Genomic DNA, 17,122 nt, shown 5'->3' on the forward strand with positions numbered 1-17,122 from the left:
GGCTCATGTGTGGCATTAACAACACAACCACGCAGAAGAAGCTACTGGTGGTACCCACCCTAGATTTGAAGCGGCCATTTAACTTGCCGTTTCAAGAGCACACAGAGAAAGGCATGCAGGAGCTGCAGGTGTCCAAGGATTATGGCGTCCATAGTTTGGCCTGCCCCTCTTTTTGGATCTCCTCTGCATCACAGGACGGTGAAGTCTGACCAGACGTCCTCCGAAAGGCCAGCCCCAGAGGTAATTCCGCAGTCGGGTCTTGATCTCGGGAGCTACCGCGAACCAGTGGGATACCTCCCCCGAGGATGAAGGGAAACGCTGGCTGCATTGCCAACTGTGTGGAAGGCAAACACAATGGGCATCCAGTGATGATGTAAATGGACACTGGTGCTGCTTTCTCCATTGTGGATATCCACACATTTTGCCGGCTTTGTGCAGGGAATATGTCATTGTTACTCAGCGATACCAAATCCTCATGTCTTAATAAAGCTCGTAGTCTCAAAGGTGGAGAAGATGCTTTATTGTGAATTTGTTCTCTCTTCAGAGCTTAACTTATGGCTACCTCAAATGCTGCCTGCCTGTGTCTGTGTCCTGCTACGAGTTCTGCCTTCCGTGAAGTGTGTCGTCACTTCCTGTCCCTGTGTATAATAGCTCTCCCGTGCTCCCTCTAGTGCTTGCTCATTTGTATTGCATCTATTCTACAATCTACAATCACCACATCCCCCTTTTTTCTTTACATATTTTCTGTACATCGTTAAAGAAAATTGTACAAAACAGTTACTTATGATATGTGTATCTATACAAGTGATGGTGCTATTGCATATTTTACAAAGCCAATTTATATTTATGAGTCCACTCTTAATAAAAACATTTATGAGTCCAAACTTGATGAATTTGTTCACTGAGTTTTTTCTTTTGTTGTTGTTGACGTGGTGAATGTTGTCGGTGTTCTTGTTATTTTAAGTAACCAATGCGTCATCCCAAGGTGTTTGCATGGTCGAACCACTGATGTTGACTGACATGGACTTTTATCTGTGCTTGTGGTATCGATTTATTATGTCATCTGCCTTGAAAGCTGTGGTGCTTGCTTGTTCTGGAGCAGATGTGAGTTTGTGCGATTCGTTGCCATCCCGTGGCATGTTTTTAGTCTTGTCATTGTTTTGCAGTGTGCTGTGGCATTGTCCTTCATGTGTAGAGTTGTACCATTTTGTACTTGTCGTTGTTTCATTGCTGTTGTTTCTGTCGTTCCTGTCTTTGTTGTTTTCGTTGCCGTTCTTGTTGCTGTTTTTGTTGTTTCTGTCTTTGTTGTTGTCGCTATCTTTGTTATGCTTCTTGTTGGTTTTGTTGTTCTTCTTGTAGTTTTTGTTGGTGCTGTTGTTGTTCTTGTTTCTGCAGTGCTTCTTGCGATTTTGTTGTTCTTGTCACCCTTCATGTTGCTTTTGTTCTTGCTGTTGTTGTTCTCATTTCTGCTGTGCTTCTTTTGGCTTTTGTTTTTCTTGTTATGCTCAATGAGTGTCCCGTGTGGATAATTTGAGTCTTTGCTTTCTTGGTGCTCCTCTTCTGGAGTCAAATTCTTCACGATTTCATTTGACGCGGTCTCTCTGGACTCTTGGTGCTCCTCTTCCGGAGTCAAAATCTTCATGATTTCAATTGACGTGGTCTCTCTGGACTCTTGGCGCTCCTCTTCTGGAGTCAAAATCTGCATGGTTTCTATTGGCATGGTCTCACTGGACTCTTGGGTGGCCCTACTCTGTGCTTCTGTACAGACAAGCTGAGAACTGTCAGTCTCGCTGTGATCCTGTACCTCCTGTATGTCGAGTGTGATCACCTTGTCACTGTTTTCGCATGCAGTGGGTAGATGTACATTGTCTTCTTCTTGTTTATGTGAGCTTGGTAGACTTTCATAGTCTGCTTGCGGTTGCTCAGATACGGCGGGTTGACCTTCATGGTCTTGTTCATGCATGGTGTTCGCCAGGGGGTGTTTGCTTGCTTCCCTTTTGGAGTCTTTCATCACTCTTACTGTGGAGCCTGTCATCGCTCTCTCTGTGGAGTCTTTCTGTGCTCTCTGTGTGGCATTGTCTTCGTCTTGGGTATTGCTGTCATCCAATGTATTGACGATCTGCCATGGCACCATGGTGTTGGATTCATCTACCACGAGTAGATTCGTGTTGAGCTTTGCGACCGTGTCACTGGTGCTGTGATCAGCATATCCGAATAACTCAGCCATGTCTGAGTAGTATTCTTCGAAAACCAAATCATCTTGGTTGGATTCATCTACCACGAGTAGATTTGTGTTGAGCTTTGCGACCGTGTCGCTGATGCTGTGATCAGCATATCCAAATAACTCAGCCATGTCTGAGTAGTATTCTTCGAAAAACAAATCATCTTTTTTTGTTTCGGATTTCTTTTTGTTCTCTTCACTTTGGGTGGTGCGGACTGCTTTTTCCAGGGTGTTGTGCGAGTTGTTTTCAACTGCTGGTTTAAGTTCAGGCGTTGTTTTGTCTTCTGAGGCAAGAAAGTTTGGTTTTACCGCTTTAAGTATCTTGTTTTCAATTATCGGGCATTTCCCTTTTAAGTAGGCGTGGTCCGGATGCTCAGACGTCATGCCGCTCGTGACGTCATGCGTTAGGAATGAATTGCGCATGCGCAAATCGGCCTTCCTTTACTGTGCGGTCTTGTGTCCACTGCGCATGCGCGGCTTGCGCATGCGCATAACGATCAGCAACAAGAACTTTTTTTAACTGCGCATGCGCGGCTTGTGCATAACGCAAAATGGGTGATTGTAACTGCGCATGCGCGGCTTCCGTTTCCTGCGCATGCGCAGACGCAGTTTTTTGTTATTTGTCTGCCCGAGACTGTAAAATGTGGTCCGACGCCATTTTATCGCGGATTTCAGCGTTTTTTCTTTCTGAAAGTTGTAAGTTACCTTTTCCTTTCGATCTGGACTGGATTTCAGCGTTTTGGCTTTGTGAAAAATTCAAGTTATTTCTTCTTTCTGATCTGTACTTTTCACTTGCGATTTCTTGAATGAAGCCTTTCTGTTTGTAGAGTTTTGCATCACTCAGTCTCTGTGCAGTTTGGCCTCTGAGCATACCGTGCTGTTCAAATTCCTTACAGTACTCTTAAAATTTGTTTAGTATTGTTTGTAAGTTGGTGCTGTCTTCATCTTTTGAGTATTTAAATCCATTATATACTTTCCTAGCTTCATGTCCTGCGATGAGCATTGCTATTTTAATTTTGTCTGAGGCTGCTGCTACATCATTAGCTATGATATATAAATCGAACATTTGTTTAAACATTTTCCAGACATTTCTTAAATTGCCGGTCATGTCCAGCTGAGGTGGAGTTCCAAGCCACATCCTCGAATAAGCGATGTCTTCCCACCTCACGGTAGCATGGTGGTTAGCATCAATGCTTCACAGCTCCAGTGGTCCCAGGTTCGATTCCCGGCTGGGTCACTGTCTGTGTGGAGTCTGCACGTCCTCCCCGTGTGTGCGTGGGTTTCCTCCGGGTGCTCCGGTTTCCTCCCACAGTCCAAAGATGTGCGGGTTAGGTGGATTGGCCATGCTAAATTGCCCGTAGTGTAAGGTTAATGGGGGGATTGTTGGGTTACGGGTATACAGGTTACGTGGGTTTAAGTAGGGTGATCATTGCTCGGCACAACATCGAGGGCCGAAGGGCCTGTACTGTTCTATGTTCTAAGTCCAATGTCCAGTAGGAGATTTCCATGCCATTTTGTTCTTTCTGTTTCTGCAGCTGAGTTGTCCTGTAGTAAGCATCTGAAGCCAAACCTGGTACCATGTGTTGTTCCTCGTGTCTTAATAAAGCTCGTAGTCTCAAAGGTGGAGAAGATGCTTTATTGTGAATTCGTTCTCTCTTCAGAGCTTAACTTACGGCTACCTCAAATGCTGCCTGCCTGTGTCTGTGTCCTGCTACGAGTTCTGCCTTCCGTGAAGTGTGTCATCACTTCCTGTCCCTGTGTATATATAGCTCTCCCGTGCTCCCTCTAGTGCTTGCTCATTTGTATTGCATCTACTCAGATCTACAATCACCACAGCCAACTGTGTGGAAGGCAAACACAATGGGCATCCAGTGATGATGTAAATGGACACTGGTGCTGCCTTCTCCGTTGTGGACATCCACACATTTTGCCGGCTTTGTGCAGGGATTATGCCATTGATACTCAGCGATACCAAACCTAGATTGACTACCTACACTGGGGAGCCTTTAAAGATTGAGGGCACCACCATGAATTCGGTAACTCAGGGGCAGCAGTCGGTTCGCCTTCTGTTGGTTGATGTGTAGGAACTATATCTCAAATTTGTAATGAAATCATTAGCCCCTTATCCTGGTATTTATCAATGATCAATGAGCAAATATACCCTTCTGACTGAATGTGGTCTCTATGGCTCAATCACTGATTGCTATGGAAAATACTGATTTTCAGTAGGTGATCAGGCATTACAATTGCCTTTGACGTCCTTTGATTAAGCAAGAACAAATAAATGTTCAGGTGCCTCCTTCTAACGGTAATAACGTTGGGTTAGTACAGGATTCAGTCAAATATAATGGCCTCCATTGTAGCAAATAATTGATGTCTAGAATTTCACTTGGGTGAGATTTTCATGGTTGGCAATATACTTGAAGGGCGCAATTTAATGGAGAAATTTCTAAGTGTCATTTTGAGCGCGTTTGACGGGGTGTTTCTCGACGGCTGGGTTGACGAGATCATGGCCCATATTTAACGGCACTTAGTGCTGGAAATAAAATGAGCCCTCATGGGCTTCTCGCCATTACTGGCTGTCTCACCATCTCATTCGCCAGACTCATGCCTCAGTGTCTCACTGCTAACAAGGGGGAACTCCCTCACCGCTCACTCCCAGTCAACGCACATGCATGGCAGCATGCAGACCCGCTCCTCGCTTTGGGGATGCCAACCTGGCAAGGTTTCTCGAAGCTGTGGAGACAAGGCGGAGCATCCTGTTCCCCTGAGGCGTTCAGAGGACCAGTAGCAGGATTACCAATGCCTCCTGGGAGGCAGTGGCAGTGGCTGTCAGTGCGGGCAGCATGGCCAGGAAGACCACTGCCCAATGTAGGAAGATGACCAACGACTTCCACTGAGCTACAAGAGTAAGTTACCACCTCTCTCCTGAGTTCGGCCTACGACCCCCTCAAATTCCCACCATCCCCCTCCCAAAAATCATTGGCTGACACCTCGTACCTTCCCCATATCAGATCTTTGGTACTTGCTCCGCAGAACCCACTGGCACTCACCAGCACAATCACTTTATGTCCAGGTGCGGTGCCCACACATGCCACCTGCGCATTTGGGTGCAGTCCAATGCAATGCATAATGACAACATGAGTGACATTATGGGCCTCGTTATATCGGTCCGCTACCTAGAGAGTGGTGGGAGTCTGGAACTCGCTGACTGAAAGGCTGGTGGAGGCAGAGGCCCTGATAACATTTAAAAAGTATTGAGGTGTTTACTTGTGATGCCAAGGTATACAAGGTTATGTGCAATGTGCTCAAAAATAGGATCAGAATAGTTAGAATTCTACAGTGCAGAAAGAGGCCCTTCAGCCCATCAAGTCTTCACCAACCGTCAACCAGTCACCCAAGGCCAGTATTGAATTTGAGTTCCTGGTGCTGTGAGCCAGCAGTGCTAACCACTGTGTTACCGTGTGCTTGTTTTTGACCGACACAGATACAATGGGCTGAAGAGCCTTTTCTGTGCTGAAGTCCTCTTTGACTTTAATACTCTAATATGGCATTAGAGGAAGGAAATTGTGTTGTACCTACAGCCCAAATTATTCACGTGAGGTAATCTTATAATGAAAGGAATGGCCAGTTTCATGTTTCCCAATTAAACTATATGCACTTCTCTGTTGACTTGGTTGTTGTTTTGTAGTCATTCAAGTATATTACCAACCATGGAAACCTCACACAAATGCAATCCTAAACAGCAATTATTTGCCAAAATAGAGGCCATTATATCTAACTAAATCCCGTTCTCACCTGACACCACATGCGTTTCATGATTTATGCCTATTCTATTCTAACCAGTTCCTATTCTACATTTTCACTAACTCAAATGGAGGGTGGCATTGCTTCTTAAACTGAAGTCCTATTACAGCACTTGAGCACATAAACTAGACTGGCACTTCAGAGCAGTAACTAGGGAGTGTTGTATTGTCATAGGTGGGGTGTTTTTGATGAAAAAAGGTCATATTAAACCAGTTTAAGTCACAAATAAAAAAATCCAGTGGTATTATTCAAAGAGCAAAGAATTTTCCTGCAGGCCTGGCCAACATTTTTTCCTCAACGAGAAAGGAGGAGATCCAGAATAGATGAAGTGAATGGACAAAGTAATGGCAAATAGAGCCAACGTGAGGAAATATAATGCCACTGTGTTTGGATCTGAGACAAATGCTAATATTTTCTTAATGGTGAGAGCTTCTGCTGTGGATGAATAAAGAGTTTTGGGTATTCATGTACATATGTCACTAAAAGCTAGTGTGAAGTTATAAAAATCAATCAAAGGTGAGAAAGTGATGCCTGAGTTGTGCAGAGGGTTGACAAATCCTATTTGAAGCAGTGTGTACAGTTTTATTTCCTGAACTCAGAAAACTCATTGGGTTGGATTTTCCGTTTCTGAGGCTAAGTGCTGGCGTGAACGGAGAATCCGTGGAAGGTTCACGACAGGACAAGCGGCTCGAACCCCTCACCAATTCCAGTACCGGTGAGGGACTAGCACCGGCGCCATGTGAAACTCCCGCCCATCGTGCTTAAAATGGCCGGAGAATAGCCGGGTCCCAAGCCACACATGCGCAGGACTGACGACCTGCACTGATCGTGCCGTAAAACATGGCGCCGGCCATGCTCGAACTCTAACCCGCTAACCGCCGCCCCATAGTGCACCTCCTGGCCACACCCACCAGTCCCCTATCCCTAGCACAAGCCCCCCGCAGACAGCGGCACAGATCACGGACGAGTGTGGCGGTGCCAGAAACTGTCCGCGGCCAGCACGTTAGGTTCCCGACCTCTGGGACCACACGTGGCCCGCTCCGTCGAGAACTCAGTCCTTCATGGATGGGCCGGCCAGTGACCCACCAACAGCATTGAAACAGCGCATACCGTGGATCACGTGATGCCAGTTTGGAGGGGACGGAGCATGGCAGACTGGCATCAAACCGCTGCTGGCCCCGATTCCGGCATCAGAATCCATTCTCCGCCCGATCACCGATCATGATTCCGGCGTCAGGCTACGGAGAATCCAGACCATTGCTCTTGGAAGGTGTACAATGCAAATTCATGGGAAAAAAACTAAGATTTAAAAGAGTAAATGATGAGAACAGGTTGGATAAATTAGGCTTGCATTCCCATAAGTTTATATGGTTGATGGGTAATTTAACTGAGATGCTTAAAATGACAGAGATTCAAGAGGGCAGAGATAGAGAAATGATCTCCTCTGGAAGAAAATTTAGAACAAGATCAGACATAGGCCATTCAAAAGGCGAAATGAGGAAACATCTTTTCAATATATAAACACAAAATATAATAAAATTCTGGAACTCTCGAGTCCAAAAGGTGGGGTCAATCAAATCTTGCAAGACTTGAGGCTGAGATGTTTTTCGGGTGAAAGGGATCAAATGATAGGAATCAAAGGTCAGTAAATCGAGGTAAAGTATAAATCAACCACAGTCCAATTTTTAAAAGTATGTGCAAGTACCACATCCCACATTAATCTTCAGAAGGTGGTGATGGCATTGCTGCAGTTGATTTGGTGCATATATACTCCCGCAGTGCTATTTAAAATGGAGTTCCAGGTCTTTGACCAGCAACAGTGAAAGAACGATGATTTATTTCCAAGTTATGATGATGTGTGAATTGGAGAACCTGCCGATGCTGGTGTTTCCATGCATCTGTTGCCCATCCTCTACTGGGTGGTAGCAGCTGTGGGCTTGGTAAGTGCTGACAAAGAAACCTGGACATTATACACTGCTACCACCGTGCATCACTAGCGAAGGAACAAGGGCACGATTCTCCGTTTGGGAGACTATGGGTGGGATTATCCTTCCCGTCGCACCATTGTGCACAGCCACACGCCGTCGGGAAATCCCTGGACTGCGAGCCACACGCCGTCGGGAAATCCCTGGACTGCGAGCCACACGCCATCGGGAAATCCCTGGACTGCGAGCCACACGCCATTGGGAAATCCCCGGACTGCGAGCCACACGCCATTGGGAAATCCCCGGACTGCGAGCCACACGCCATTGGGAAATCCCCGGACTGCGAGCCACACGCCATCGGGAAATCCCCGGACTGCGAGCCACACGCCGTTGGGAAATCCCCGGACTGCGAGCCACACGCCATTGGGAAATCCCCGGACTGCGAGCCACACGCCGTTGGGAAATCCCGGACTGCGAGCCACACGCCATCGGGAAATCCCCGGACTGTGAGCCACACGCCGTTGGGAAATTTCCTGGACTGCGAGCCACACGCCGTCGGGAAATCCCTGGACTGCGAGCCACACGCCGTCGGGAAATCCCTGGACTGCGAGCCACACGCCATTGGGAAATCCCCGGACTGCCGGCACAATGGAGAATCCCGATAGTGGAGAATCCAGCTCTATGTGTTGACACCGGGGCTGAATTGAATGCAGTTCGCATTCCCATTGGGGGTGCTAGTTGTGGAGCAATTCAGGACATGCTAATGGGTCAGCACTCTGCCCACGTGAATCGAGTACAATTCTAGTTCCAGCCGGTGTCTGATTCACTGGGGTCGGAATTAATGCTGGCGAGCTTCACAAGCTAGAGCTACTTATAAACACTCCACTCCCCACACACTCTCATTCTAGCCAAAAAGATGGCAGCAAGGAGAATGAACCCCCCCCCCCCCCCCCCCCCCACCTCGGGTTGCTGGACTCGGACCTTGAGAGAATGATGGATGCAGTGGAGGAGATGCAAGATGCCCTCTTCCCCAGGGTGGTAGATGCTCCAGCCCGCTATTGTTAACTGGGCTTGGGAGGAGGTTGCCGAGGCGGTGAGTGCTGCCAGTCACACCAGGCGGTCAGGCACACAGTACAGGAAGAAGATGAATGACCTCCTTCGGGCAGCTCAGGTGAATCGCCACCTCTGTTCTCCTAGCATGACTCCTGTCCCTCACTCCTCCCATCACCTCCCCCTCCCCTAGAGGCCACTCGAAACCCACCAGCCTGCATCGCCCTCACATCCCACCCTGTACCAAACCCCAACACCTGTATTGTCCTCTTGACCCCGGTGCCTTGCACACACGTGCCAGCAGCTACAGATCCCCCCCGTGTCACCCGCCTCTATGAACTTCACCATGTCCTTTGTGTCCCCGACAAAAAGGCAGACCATAATAGGCGAGAGAAAGAGAAGACCGGAGGGGATGTCCCGGGCCTCAGCGCTCTGATCCGCGTGGAGCAGAAGGTGCTAGAGTTAGCCAGGGAGTTGCAAGGAGAGGGCTAAGTCAGATGCGGAGGTCGGCCGCCAACAACCAAGTGAATTCCCAATGCAAAATAATGGCCGGGATTCTCCGAGCCACCGTGCCGCAATCGTGCTCGGCACAGGAGGGAGAATGGGCCGGGATTCATGCCCGTTTTCTCACGGACGTGAGGAAATAGCCCCATTATCAGAGATTCCGCCCAATGTCCCGACAGCAAGTGAGTCAAACCTCTCCCCAGACCACTCCGTCCCAAGATCTCACTGTCTCTTGTCCTTTGTCTTTCAAGATCACCCTCAGAGGAGGGTGGCCTGTCTGGGCTACCTCGCCCCCCAGCCAGATCCCCAGCACATCCCGGAGGACCAGTCTGGGGAATACACTGACTTTTCATCTCTGCTGCCACTTGCACCTGCCACCATCGCAGAGACTAACACAATAGTGGAGCATTTTAGTGATGAGGCTCCTGGGCCAACTTCGGTTGTGCACGTCACACATGCTGCAGCACATCAGGTGGAGGTATGGACGCCCGAGGGAGTGGATGGTCAGAAGGCTGCCCGATCCCAAGAAGCGCCTGACCTTCGGGAAGCTGCAGGACCGCGTGTGCCGCCGAAGACGTCAGCTAACCAGGGACACTGTGCACCACCAGTGTCAGATGATGTCACACCTGGCACCACGGGGGTATGGAGGAGGATACCCTCTCCCGGTGACTGTCAGAGTGATGGTCACTCTGAACCTTTATGCCTCTGGGTCTTTACACGGGCTGAGTGGAGTTCTGTCTGGAATCTTCAGACATCCGCTCACAGGTACATCTGCACTGTGACGGATTCCCTATGCACAGGGCAGCGGACTATATCAACTTCAGTCTGGAGCAGGCACACCAGGATGCCTGGGCAGCAAGAGAGGTAAATGCAGTGAGATCACACACTTGGGTATTGGAATGCACTTAGTGCACTTACATCTCTTTGAAGTGGTCAATTTTCACAAACATTGGGGTTTCGCAACTTGGGCCACTGAAGCGTGAAGGGATATGAATGGATCAAAGCTCCAGATGGCTTTTGTGAGCTGTCAATCAAAGAACACAACTGGAAAGCTATGAATGGCTTGCAAATAGTGAATCTGTGGGAACCAACACATGGAATTTCAGGGTATTACAGTTATAATGTTTCCACTGTCCCTGTCTGGACTGCTCTCTAGCTGCCAGACATAGACATCTCTTCTTGGGGGGGGGGGGGGGGGGGGGGGGGGGGGGAGAGAGAGGGCAGTTTATGTGCAGGAGAGGTCAGTGTGTGAAGGGGGTGGTCTGTGGAGGGGTTTCCTTTAGGCAGTGGCTATTGTGAGAGGTCCCCTTCTGATCCTTCTGATTCCTTGTCATGTCCCGCTATTACAGGTGTCTGTGGGTGGTCCCTCTATAACAGGAGTCCCTGTGGGAGATCTCCCTATTACAGTGGTCCGTACGGAGATATCTCTATTACAGGAGCCCAAGGGGGGGGGGGTTGGGTCACCGTACATGGGGGTGGGGGCACCCAGGAACTCCGAGCATGGGGCCTAGTGTGCGGTGGGTGGGTGGTCAAAGCTGATTTGCGGTGGGGGGGGTTTGGGGTCATTATGCATGGGGGGGGGGGTTCTATGCAGTGCGGAGGGTGACAGGCCGAATTGCGGTGCAGGGGGATTTGGCCGCAAGACCTCACTATCAGGCTGTCCGCTCAAGATGGTGGCCCTATAGCATGATTCCCTGGGAATCCCTCATATTCCATACCATGCATAAATTTGCATGGCATGGAACGCTGAATAGCATCCCACTTTATGACCACAAGGTTGCGGAAAACTAGTGCAATTCAGTTCTGGGCGAACATAGTCTCCCAAATGGAGAATCCCGCCCTATGTCCTCCCACTGGAGCTGAATTGCATTTGATGTGCGCTCACAGTGGGAGCGCAAACCAGGTAATGATTCCCGATCCTTAGTCATGCAAATTTTTGCATGGTGAGGATTCTAAGGGATTCCCCAGCGAATGCCAATGTCGGTCTGCCATTTTGAGTGAGGTCCCACGGCTGGCTCCATGCACAATGCTACTTAGCATGCCTCTTCTTCCCTCCTCCCCTCCACTGCAGTGCAATTCAACCCCCCCCCCCCCCCACCGCTCCCCTCCACAGGATTTCCTGGATCAACCCCCAGAGTTATGTGCTTTCCATTCAGCTCAGTTTACACTTGAGTGACTTTGAAGTCGACAGCAGTGAACCCTAACAGAAAGCACTTAACTCTGTTTGATAGGGTCCAGGAGCTTCTTGTCACAGCTGACCACTTCAAAGTTTCTCAATCATGAAGGGAGATGAATAGAATAATGCTGACAGCTGGGTTTGTGTGAAAGATGTCAATCTTAAAATCAATAGCAAAGAGAAATGAATGAATGGCTTGAAGATCAAAGATCTGCAGGGGTTTAAACCCAGCTGACTGGTTTTCTTTTTCCAGGAATTGACAGGTGCTGTTTCCTATGCTTCAGCCAGCTGGTGTATTGGCCAGATGAGTTTTAAAGTAGTGATTAAAGTAATGCCTCTGTCTGGATTGCTCTCCAGCTTCCAGACAAGGGTCTTTTCTGGGGAAGGTCTGCTGTCTCTTTATTTAGAGGGTTTCTGGGGGTTATCTTTATTGAGGGGGTATTTGGTGGTCACTTCATTCAGGAGATCTCTGGCGGGGGGGGGGGGTCTCTAATTATGAGATCTCTTAATTAGGGGGTCTCTGTTGGGGGGAACAATGAGGGAGTGTCTGATGGGGTGGGGTGGGAAGGTGGGGAGATGGTTGCCCTCCAATGGGCTTTGGGGGCAACTCCCTGAAAGTGTTACCCCCTTGGCTCAGAGGACCGGAGAATCACAAGGGCTGGAGAATATAGTGGCCAGTTAGTATGATGGCCTGACGATGGCGTCAAAAAATGGCGTGAACCACTCCGGCATCAGGCCAACGGGAAGTTGCGGAGTCCTCCACAGTTCCAGGGCCTAGGCCAGCGGCAGAGGGGTTGGCGCCGCGCCAACTGGTGGCGAAGGGCCGGTGTGAGTTAGCGCATGCGTAGAACCACCGCCGTGTTTTCACGCATGCGCAGACCGGCTGGCGTATTCTGGCGCATGCACGGGGAGGTGTCTTCTCCGTGCCGGCCATGGCAGAGCCCTACAGAAGCAGGCGCGGAAGAAAGGTGTGCCCCCACAGCACAGGCCCGCCCGCAGATCGGTGGGCCCCGATCGCGAGGCAGGCCACCATGTGGGAACCCCCCCCCCCCCACGCCCGGGCTGGATCCCCCTGTGCCTCCCCGAGGACCGCACCAGCTGGCCTACTAGCCAGGCCCCACCCTGTGTGACCATGTCCATTTCACGCTGGCAGGACTGGCCAGAAACCGACGGCCGCTTGGCCCAGAGAATTGGCGGGGGGGGGGGGGGGGGGGGCACTGCCAACGGCCCCCAACCGCGTGGTGTGATCCCCGCCCCCATCTGAAAACTGCCGCCGCAGAATATGGCAGCCGGCGTCAGAGCGGCGGGGCAGGATTCACGTTGCCTCCCACCCCCCCCCCCCCCCCCCCCGGGATTCTCCGACCTGGCTTGTTGGACATGAACCTCGATCCCAATGCCAGCGGAGGACCGGATCATCGGAAACGGCAACAATCCCGTTTTCTTCCCGACGCTGAATTCTCTGCCACATCGGGAACTCTGCTATCAGCGGCAGCTGCGGAGAATCCAGGCCATCATCTTTCCTTCCCTGTCACTGGATCAGAAACCTGGAACTCGCTCTTTAACAGCACTGAAGGTGTATCTCAATCATGTGGATTGTAGTGATTGAAAATGACAACTCACCAGCAGCCTCCCAAGAGGAATTAGGGATGGGTAAACATTGGCCTCGCCAGAGACACTCACATCCTGTGGTTAATTGTAAAAAACAGTAAAATTGCTGAAGTAAGAATTACATAACTTACCAATCCAAGGAGTTATAAATTGGTACACCATATCATCTTTTGGCTCTGAAACACATTTAAGCACAACAAAATATAATTCAGCATCTTTATCTTGTGTTTCACTCTTATTCTATGGGATTAAAGTGAACATTATCAGGGCATGTTCTACCACACTGAACACAAGAACACAAGAGATAGAAGCAGGAATAGGCCATTTGGCACATCGAGCTTCCGCCACCATTCAATACGATCATGGTTGATCTTGGTTTTCAATTCCAATTTCACACCCGCTCCCCATATCCCGCTTACCTGAGAGACGGGCGAAGATTCTCCCTTCTGGGGACTAAGTCCCCACGCCCGCCGTAAAACGGGTGGGAATCACCCCAGACTTTTTCCTAGAAAGTCCAGGGTGATTCTCAGTCTTCAAGGGGGCTAGCAGGGCCCCGGTGCGTGTCCCGCAGCTCCAGCTGCCAGCAGGGTCCTGCAGTTATGCCCGCACAGCTGTGCATGCACACGGGGGTCGGCCATGGGCGCGCATGCGCGCAACAGCGATCTTCGCGTCGGCCCCCGCGCAACATGGCGGAGCCCTACAGGGGCTCGGCACGGAGGAACAGTCCCCGGAATGAGCCAATCCGACAATCAGTAGCCACCGATCGCGGGCTTGGCCACAGTGGAGGGCCCCTGGAGTCGGATCCCCCTGTCCCCCCACCAGGACGGCCCCCGCAGCCCGAACGGCGAGGTCCCGCCGGGTGGGACCACACATGAACCACGGCGGTGGAGCTCAGCGGGCACTCAGCCCGTTGAGCGTGGAGAATCGCCGCAGCCGGTGCCGCGTCGAGCGTGTTGGGCCCTGCTGCTGACCGCACACGAGTACTCCTTTGAGCATCAGACTAGGAGTCGCATAGCGCCCGCTGACGCACTGAGCCAGTTACCCCTGCCAGCTGAGGTCTAGGCTCCCCTCCCCGGCAGGCAAGGTCATCGCCGTGCTGAATTTCATATACTCCCTGCCAGTTTTTGCATTTTGCATCCGCTACTGGACAAAGATGGACCCCGGACTCGCCAAGGTGGGATAGCAGGGTAGCACAGCAGTTAGCACAGTTGGGTAGCACAGTTTTTTCACAGCTTCAGGGTCCCAGGTTCGATTTCCAGCTTGGGTCACAGTCTGTGCGGAGTCTGCACGTTCGCCCCATGTCAGCGTGGGTTTCCTCCGGGTGCTCCAGTTTCCTCCCACAGTCCAAAGATGTGCAAGTTAGGTGGATTGACCATGATAAATTGCCCTTAGTGCCCAAAAAAGGATAGGTGGAGTTACTGGGTTACGGGGATAGGGTGGAGTTGTGGGCTGAAGTAGGGTGGTCTTTCCAAGAGCCGGTGCAGACTAGATGGGCCGAATGGCCTCCTTCTGCACTGTTGATTCTATGAATCTGGTATTGGGTGGTGGCCAGCATCGATAGCTGCCAGGGGTACTGCGAGATTTCTCCTCCAGGATGTCCAAGCTAAGTGTGGAAGATGGTATCGTGCTATGGGTCACATCGGTTGTAGTCTTGACGAAAGGTCAGGAGTTTGTATTGAAGAACCTGCACATTGGACAGCTAGGAGTGTCTAAAATGAAGATGTTTCCAAGACATCGAGACGGTAGCTCAGCAGTGTCCCATTTGCCAGGAGGACCAGAAACTCCCATCTGCTGCGCTCTTTCATCTTTGAGAGTTGCTGGGCCTCTCTGGACCCGGGTTCACGCCAACTTCAGTGGGTTGTTCATGGGCTCAATGTTTCTCCTTATGGTGGACGGCCATTCAAAGTGGTTGGAGATCCAAAGGATGATGACGGTCACTGCTTGGGCAACCATCGAGAAACTACGTGTCTCTTCATTGACGCATGGCATTCTCAAGGTCCTCGTCACATACACTGGGGCTTCTTTTACCAGTGACACGTTCTCGGCATTCGGAAAGGACAATGGGAATCATCATGTGCGAATGGCCCCTTACCACTCAGCGTCTAACGTTCAATCGATGGATCCACAAACAGACTTCAGGATTCATGGATTAGAAACTGGCTTAGTTCTTGTTTGCATACCAGGTGAAGCTGCACGCGCATGACTGGAGTGGCTCCGGTGAAGTTGCTCATGGCCCGGCAATTCCGTCACTGCCTGAGTTTGGCATTCCCTGAGATCAGGGAAAAGGTACATTATCCCCAGAGTCACAGGGACATTGCCAGGCACAGCATTATCCGCCTGGCATTTTTCTCCAGAGGACATGGTATTCGTCTGGAATTTTGCCATCGGTGCCCACTGGTTCACAGGGACTGTCCTTTGTCTTACTGGATGGTCCTCCTACTGGGTTCAGGATGATAGTCAGCTGCTGAGGCTCCATATGGATCACCTTTAGTCGCTGACGCCACCCCTTTGTCCGGTTCCTGATGTGCGCCCATTTCCGGATTGTCCGGTCCCGCTCTCAGACCAACCCGCAGTGGCGCCCCGTGAATGTCTTGATGCAAGACTCAGGACATGGACTCTTCAGATTCCAAGAAAGCCACACAGCCTTCTGCAGCCTCTGAGGTGGACTCGGCTGTGCAGCTGCCTCCTGCCACAGTCCTGCTGCAGCGCTCCTGTAGGAAGCGCCATTCCCCGACGCAATATTCGCCATTGGATCAAGTGACGCGAGCACAGGTTTTATCTCAGCCGAAGAGAATCCATCGTTCTTCCTGCCCTTCTGCTTCCCCTTGTCCATGGCAGTCGCAGGGCCCTTCGGACTTTAGCGGGGGTGGGATGTAATAACCTGTACCTGTGTGGAACATACAGGATCGGGACGATCGTCTTCCCAGAGTCATTTGCAATATATGCGCTTCCCCACTAAAGGGGCGGGCAGCTTATTTACTCCCCTGTATAAAACCACTGGTTGAGTATCACGGGACCATGTACCTGAAGCTTGAGAAATAAACCTGCTCAACTCGGTGTGGACTCCCCTCTGTATGCACAAAACTACTCATCCAAATGATTCAAGACAGACACAGTGAAGTCTGTTACAGAACAGGAAAAATATCCAATGATTTTCAAAATCAAAACAACAAATCTAGTTATCTGAAAGAATGATATTTGAAAGCAGTGAAGAGGATTTTAACGTTGGGCAAGGCCATTGGAATGCTATGGAATGGTTGCAGCCCACATTGAAATTCTTTTTCCAGCTGCGAACACAACAGTTGCATAGAATTGACTCAAAGTGCTTGCTGTGGAGCAGTTTCTGTTGCTCGATAACATTGTTAAAAAAGCCAAAAGTACCGCTCCATGAATAACCAACTGAAATTTCTGAGGAAGATTCAAAGTCCTGCTTCACAAGCAGAGAGGATGAGGTTGGAATTCACCTGATGGGAGTGTAAAATGGATGGTATGGGATCAGAAAACACTTATGCCCCATACCCGATATCATGTTTTGTTAAGTTAATGCAATGGAATATTGAGTGGGATGTATACATGCCAACCAATGTGATCCTGCCTGTTTATGCTTCTGCCCAAGATAAATGTCCATCCCAATTACTCTCACAGCTTTGTTAAATGAGGTGGTATAATAGGAAAAATATCTTCATTGGTTGGTTTATCTGAATGTTATCAAAATACTTTTCAAAAAGCTTAAATTCTCTGGGCTGAATTCTCTGTCCCAAAACGCCCGGAATGAATTCCCCAATGGGACGGAGAATCGGGCATGGGGGCAAAATAGGCCCACACAATGCT

General features: G+C 50.0%; 1 protein-coding gene across 3 annotated transcripts in view; it reads right to left on the reverse strand.

Moving 5' to 3' along the window:
• Positions 1–17,122, reverse strand: part of LOC119964641 (cytochrome P450 4B1) — a 158,740-nt gene that overhangs the window by 93,666 nt on the left and 47,952 nt on the right. For all 3 annotated transcript variants that reach the window (XM_038794384.1, XM_038794386.1, XM_038794385.1), the window contains exon 3: positions 13,423–13,467. In XM_038794384.1, coding sequence (XP_038650312.1) covers positions 13,423–13,467 — 45 coding nt within the window. The remainder of the gene's footprint in view (positions 1–13,422; positions 13,468–17,122) is intronic.

This window comes from Scyliorhinus canicula, chromosome 4 (genome assembly GCF_902713615.1).
Source record: "Scyliorhinus canicula chromosome 4, sScyCan1.1, whole genome shotgun sequence".
NCBI lineage: Eukaryota > Metazoa > Chordata > Chondrichthyes > Carcharhiniformes > Scyliorhinidae > Scyliorhinus > Scyliorhinus canicula.